General features: G+C 69.3%; 1 protein-coding gene across 1 annotated transcript; it reads right to left on the reverse strand.

The window, feature by feature from the left end:
* LOC311204368 (uncharacterized protein) lies at nucleotides 1-6,561 on the reverse strand (the record flags this gene model as incomplete). The annotated part of the gene is made up of 8 exons (XM_084280799.1): nucleotides 1-374; nucleotides 459-501; nucleotides 672-765; nucleotides 1,061-1,112; nucleotides 1,759-1,871; nucleotides 3,319-3,404; nucleotides 4,393-4,476; nucleotides 6,484-6,561. Coding segments are annotated over 8 exons (738 nt in total), but the record flags the coding sequence as incomplete, so codon positions are not given.
* Between the last annotated feature and the right edge of the window lie 691 nt (nucleotides 6,562-7,252).

Genomic DNA, 7,252 nt, shown 5'->3' on the forward strand with positions numbered 1-7,252 from the left:
CAAGAGGATGATGATGGAGCCAGGATTCCCCTATGGACCACGGGGGGACCAGGTTCCCCTTAGTGGGAGGGACTTCATTTGCATATTCATTTCTTTTCCCAGCGCTAATTATCATAATGAGGCCTCGTTAATGAGGAGGAAGCTCGTTAATTATCCCGCTTGGAGATGTTACTGGAAGCTCCGGGGCTAAACTGGGCCAAACTGGGTTGAACTGGTGCTGTTCCCCATTGGGTGGGGGGGCCTGAGCCCAGTGGGTGGGGGTGGGGGTGTGGGGGTGATGTCATCGGTGGTGATGATGTCATCGTCGGCGTCATCATCCCCAAGGATGGCGGCGCCCAGGGCTTGGAGTTGGGTGACGAGGGAGAGGAGGGCGGCTGGGGGGGGACACGGGGGGGACACTGAGGGAGGGGGGACACTGGGGAGGGACTCTGAGGGGGGGACATGGGGGGGGGTCTCACCTCTGCCCGGCGGGGGGGCCACACTGTCCGCACAGGGGGTGACCTGGGGACAAGGTGACACAGGGGGTGACACAGGGACAACAGCCACCCCCCCCCGCGTCCCCAAGCTCCCTCCCGGACCGGTGTGTCCCCATTGTCACCCCCCTGGCCCCTCGTGTCACCCCCACCCCCCCACAGTGTTTCCCCCCCCCCACTGTCCCCCACATGTGTCACCTGGTCCCGTGTCACCTGGTCCCGTGTCACCTCCTCCTGTGTCACCGTCCCTGGGAGCTGGCGGGTGTTGGCCGCTGTCACCTTGACCAGGGGGCTGGGGACAACGTCACCGCGGGGTCACCGTGGGGTCACCTCCCCCAGTGTCACCTCCCAGGTCATGGCCAGGGGGTGGGGGACACTCCTGGGGTCCCCAAGGGCAGGGACAGGGTGTCCTACTGTCCCCAAGGTCCCCGTGTCACCCTCAGGGTCCCCGTGTCACCCTGGGGGTCCCCGTGTCACCCTGGGGTCCCCATGCCACCCTGGGGGTCCCGTGCCACCCTGGGGGTCCCCGTGTCCCCCTGGGGGTCCCCGTGTCCCCCCGGGCTCCTCTGTCCCCCCCTGTCACTCACTTGTCACCCGTCGGCTCCCGCTGCCACCGCGCCCGGCCCGAGGCCACCAACTCTGGGACAGGGACGGGGACGTCACCGATGCCACCAGCACCCAGGGACAGGGGGAGGATGAGGAGGGGACACGGCCTGTCCCACCACCCTGTCCCCATGTCCCCTCGTGTCCCCCCCATGTCCCCATCTCCCTGTGTCCCCCCATGTCCCCCCTGTGTCCCCGTGTGTCCCTGTGTCCCCCATCCCCCCATGTCCCATCATGTCCCCCCACCCTGTCCCCGTCCGTATCCCCCCATGTCCCCCTGTGTCCCCCTGTGTGTCCCCATGTCCCTCTGTGTCCCCCCATGTCCCCCTGTCCCCCTCATCCCCATGTCCCTGTGTCCCCATGTCCCCCCCGTGTGTCTCTGTGTCCCCCCGTTCCCCTGTGTCCCCCTGTCCCCTCACCCTGTGTCCCCATGTCCCCCCGTCCCCTGTCCCCATGTCCCCCCCTGTCCCCCATGTCCCCCTGTCCCCATGTCCCCCCATGTCCCCCCCATGTCCCCCCTGTCCCCCCATGTCCCCCCCTGTCCCCCCTGTCCCCTGTCCCCCTGTCCCCCCATGTCCCCCTGTCCCCTGTCCCCCCCTGTTCCCCCCATGTCCCCCCCATTCCCCTGTCCCCCCATGTCCCCCCGTCCCCCCTGTCCCCCTGTCCCCCTGTCCCCCCGCACCCCTCAGGACGCGGAGCTGGCGCCCGGCGCGGCTCAGGCGGGTGCTGAGTGTCCCCAGGGTCTGGGTGGCCGCTGTCACCTGCGCCTCACGCGCTGTCACCACCTCCGACAGGCTGGGGGGACGGGGGGGGGACGGGGGGGACACGGAGGGGACATGGGGACAGGGATAGGGACAGGGAGGGACACGGGGATGGGGACAGGGTGGGGGACATGGGGACGGGGGTGGCATGGGGATGGGGTGGGGGGACAGGGGGACAGGGGGACAGGGATGGGGATGGGGTGGGGGACACAGGGACAGGGGGATGGGGGGGACATGGGGACAGGGATGGGGACAGGGGGGACGGGGTGGGGGACAGGGGGACGGGGGTGACATGGGGATGGGGTAGGGGGACACAGGGGATGGGGACAGGATGGGGACATGGGGACAGGGGGACGGGGGGGACATGGGGATGGGGTGGGGGGACATGGGGGTGGGGACAGGGTGGGGACACAGGGGATGGGGACAGGGTGGGGACAAGGGGACGGGGGGACGGGGGGGGACATGGGGACAGGGGGGCCATGGGGGTGGGGACAGGGTGGGGACACAGGGGATGGGGACAGGGTGGGGACAAGGGGACGGGGGACGGGGGGGGACATGGGGATGGGGTGGAGGGACATGGGGGTGGGGACAGGGTGGGGACACGGGGGATGGGGGGACGGGGGGACAGGGACAGGATGGGGTGGGGGGGACATGGGGACAGGGATGGGGATGGGGTGGGGGACACGGGGACGGGGGTGACATGGGGATGGGGTGGGGGGACATGGGGGTGGGGACATGGGGACAGGGGGGACATGGGGACAGGGATGGGGACGGGGTGGGGGACACGGGGAGGGGGGGACATGGGGACAGAGGGGACACAGGGGGACAGGGTGGGGGGACAGGGACATGGGGATGGGGACATGGGGACAGGGATGGGGACAGGGTGGGGGACAGGGGGACGGGGTGGGGGACACAGGGAGGGGGGGACATGGGGATGGGGTGGGGGACACGGGGAGGGGGGGACATGGGGACAGAGGGGACACAGGGGGACAGGGTGGGGGGACAGGGTGGGGACACAGGGACGGGGTGTAACCCCCAGTCCCCCCACCAATGTCACCCTGGTCTCTCCCAGTCCCCCCCCAGTATCACCCCAGTCCCTCCCAGTATCACCCCAGTCCCCCCCCAGTATCTCCTAGTGCCCCCCAGTCTCATCCCAGTCCCTCCCAGTTCCCTCCAGTCCCTCCCAGTCTCATCCCAGTCCCTCCCAAGCCCACCTCAGTGCTTTCCACATCCCTCCCAGTCCCTCCCAGTATCCTCCCTGTCCCCCCAGTATCCCCCCAGTCTCATCCCAGTTCCCTCCAGTCCCTCCCAGTTTCATCCCAGTCCCTCCCAAGCCCACCCCAGTGCTTTCCACATCCCTCCCAGTCCCTCCCAGTATCCTCCCAGTCCCCCAGTATCCCTCCCAGTCTCATCCCAGTCCCTCCCAAGCCCACCCCAGTGCTTTCCACATCCCTCCCAGTCCTCCCAGTCCCTCCCAGTACCTGGCAGCTGCCCGTCCCAGTGCTCCCAGTGCCTCCTCAGCGGCGTGGGCGCGTCCCCGCTGCTGCGTCACCTCGAGCGCCCGGCGCTGGGACAGGGGGCACCGTGTGCCCACCAGTATCCCCTCCCCCAGGCCACCCCCCACACCAGTTACATACTGGGATACCACCCACTGGGCAGCCGGGCCACCAGTATGACCCCGTGGAGCCCCAGTATGGCTCCACGGGCTCCCAGTATGGCTCCACGGGCTTCCAGTATGCCCCAGTATGGCACATATACTCCCAGTAAAGCTCTGTGGACCCTCCAGTATGGCTCCATGGGCTCCCAGTATGGCTCCACGGGCTTCCAGTACGCCCCAGTATGGCACATATACTCCCAGTAAAGCTCTGTGGACCCCCCCAGTATGGCTCCACAGGCTCCCAGTATGGCCCGTGTACCCCAGTAAAGCTTTCAGTATGGCCCCATGGACCCCAGTATGGCTCCAAGGGCTCCCAGTATGGCTCCACAGACTCCCAGTATGCCCCAGTATGGACCACATACCCCCAGTAAAGCCCTGTAGACCACCAATATGGCTCCACGGGCTCCCAGTATGGCTCTGTGGGCTCCCAGTATGGCCCTATATGTTCCCAGTATGGCTCCACGGGCTCCCAGTATGGCTCTGTGGGCTCCCAGTATGGCCTTATATGTTCCCAGTATGGCTCTGTGGGCTCCCAGTATGGCCCTATATGTTCCCAGTATGGCTCTGTGGGCTCCCAGTATGCCCCAGTATGGCCCTATATGTTCCCAGTATGGCTCTGTGGGCTCCCAGTATGGCCCTATATGTTCCCAGTATGGCTCCACGGGCTCCCAGTATGGCTCTGTGGGCTCCCAGTATGGCCTTATATGTTCCCAGTATGGCTCTGTGGGCTCCCAGTATGGCCCTATATGTTCCCAGTATGGCTCCACGGGCTCCCAGTATGCCCCAGTATGGCCCTATATGTTTCCAGTATGGCTCTGTGGGCTCCCAGTATGGCACTATATGTTCCCAGTATGGCTCCACAGGCTCCCAGTATGCCCCAGTACCCCCCCACACTGACCTGGTCCGTCTCCTGGCGCAGCTTCAGCTCCAGCAGCGTCACCCGGCGCGTCCCCGCGGCCAGCGCGGCCCCCAGATCCCCCACCTGGGGAACCCCCACATTGGGACCCCCCCAAAAGGACCCCAGCACCAGGGACCCCCCCCCCAAAATACCCTGGGATCCCCCCCAGGAACCACCCCAGCACCTGGGACCCCCCAAAAAAGGACCCCGGCACCCAAGAGCCCCCTGGGAGGGAGGTGACCCCCCCGCCTTGGGGAGGGACACGGGGGTCCCAGCACCCCTAAACCCCCAGGAGGGACCCCAGGAGGCACCCAGGGACCCCCAGAAGGGACCCAGGGACCCCCCAGATGGGACCCAGGAGTCCAGGTGCCCCCCCAAACCCCCCAGATGGGACCCCAGGAGGCACCCAGGGACCCCCAGAAGGGACCCAGGGACCCCCCAGATGGGACCCAGGAGTCCAGGTGCCCCCCCAAACCCCCCAGATGGGACCCCAGGAGGCACCCAGGGACCCCCAGAAGGGACCCGGGGACCCCCCAGATGGGACCCAGGAGTTCAGGTGCCCCCCAAACCCCCCCCCCCAAACCTCCCAGATGGGACCCCAGGAGGCACCCAGGGACCCCCAGAAGGGACCCAGGAGTTCAGGTGCCCCCCAAAGCCCCCCCTAAACCCCCCAGATGGGACCCAGGGACCCCCAGGAGGCACCCAGGGACCCCCAGAAGGGATCCAGGGACCCCCCAGATGGGACCCAGGAGTTCAGGTGCCCCCCAAACCCCCCCCAAACCCTCCAGATGGGACCCCAGGAGGCACCCAGGGGTCAGGGTGCCCCCCAGCCCCCCCCCTGACACCCACCTGCGCCCGCAGCCCCCTCTGTGTCTCCTCCTGCACCCGCAGCTGCACCAGGAGGGCGAAGACCTTCTCCCTCCAGCACCCCAAAAGCGCCCGCAGCCGGGGGGGGGGCACCCCCAGGGGCTCCCCGGGGGGGGGGAGCTTTGGGGGGGGCGGGGCAAAGAGGGGGACGTGTGGGTGTCCTGGGGCACCCAGAGCTGCTGAGCCCCCTCCCCAAAGCCACCCTAACAACCCCCCCTCCCCCAAAACCAGCCTCACACTGCCCCCCCCCAGCACTCCAAGACCCCCCCCCCAGCACCCCAGGACCCCCCCATAGCACCCCAATACCCCCCCTCAGCACCCCAAGACCCCCCCTCAGCACCCCAAGACCCCCCCCAGCACCCCAACCTCCCCCCCCAGCACCCCAGGACCCCCTACAGCAGCCCAGGACCCCCCCCAGCACCCCAACCTCCCCCCCCCAGCGCCCCAGGACCCCCCTCAGCACCCCAGGACCCCCCCATAGCACCCCAAGACCCCCCCCAGCACCCCCCTCAGCAGCCCAGGACCCCCTACAGCACCCCAACCTCCCCCCTCAGCACCCCAGGACCCCCCCCAGCACCCCAACCTCCCCCCCCAGCACCCCAGGACCCCCCCTCAGCACCCCAGGACCCCCTACAGCACCCCAACCTCCCCACCCCAGCACCCCAATACCCCCCCCAGGACCCCAGGACCCCTCCAGCACCCTCAAACCTCCCCCAGCACCCTTAGTCCCCCTCCCCAGCACCCTAGGACCCTCCCCAGCACCCTCAGGGACCCTCCCCAGCCCCCTAGGACCCCCCCCCAGCACCCCAACCTCCCCCCAGCAACCCAGGACCATCCCCCCCCAGCACCCTTGGACTCCCCCCAGCACTCCAGGACCCCCCCAACACCCCAGGACCCCCCCAGATTCCCCCCAGCACCCTCAGCCCCCACCCCAGCACCCTCAGGACCCCCCCAGCACCCCAGGACTCCCCCCCCAGCCCCCCAGGACCCCCCCAAATCCCCCCCCCCGGCCCCTCAGGACCCCCCAAACCCCTCCCCAGCCCCCCAGGACCCCCCCAGATCCCCCCCAGCACCCTCTGTCCCCCTCCCCAGCACCCTCAGCCCCCACCCCAGCACCCTCAGGACTCCCCCAGCACCCCAGGACTCCCTCCCCAGCCCCTCAGGACCCCCCCAGCCCCCCAGGGCCCCCCCAAATCCCCCCCCAGCCCCCCAGGACCCCCCCACCTCCCGGCTGAGCTCCCGCTCCTGCAGGGTCAGGATGTGGCCGAGGGCGCTGAGCTGGGCCTGGAGCAGCCGCTGGGCCTGGGGACGGGGGGGACAGGGACACTGGGGACACTGGGAGCACTGGGGGGACACTGGGGACAGGATGGGGACAGGGGACATGGGGGGACACTGGGGACAGGGAGGGGCCACCCTGGGGACATGGGGACACCCTGTCACCCCACCCCGGGGACACCCTGGGGACACCGTGGGGAGGGGGTGTGACACCTCGGGGACACCCTGGGGACAGGGGGACACCCCGGGGATACCCTGGGGACACCGTGGGGAGGGGGGGGACACCCCGGGGACACCGTGGGGAGGGGAGGGACACCCTGGGGACACCCTGGGGACACCCTGGGGGGTCTCTAGGGGGGGTGACACCCCGGGGACACCCCGGGGACACCCTGGGGATGGGGGGGGACACCCTGGGGACACCCTGGGGAGGGGGTGGACACCCTGGGGACACCCTGGGGACACCCTGGGGAGGGGGGGGACACCCCGGGGACACCCCGGGGACACCCTGGGGGCCTCTAAGGGGGGGACACACCCCGGAGACACCCTGGGGACACCCTGGGGACACCCTGGGGAGGGGGGTTGACACCCCGGGGACACCCTGGGGACACCCCGGGGACAACCTGGGGACAGGGGGACACCCTGGGGACACCCTGGGGTCACCCCGGGGACACCCTGGGGGTCTCTAGGGGGGGGACACACCCCGGGGACACCCTGGGGA

Source organism: Gallinula chloropus (assembly GCF_964237585.1).
Source record: "Gallinula chloropus genome assembly, contig: HAP1_SCAFFOLD_245, whole genome shotgun sequence".
NCBI classification, from domain to species: domain Eukaryota; kingdom Metazoa; phylum Chordata; class Aves; order Gruiformes; family Rallidae; genus Gallinula; species Gallinula chloropus.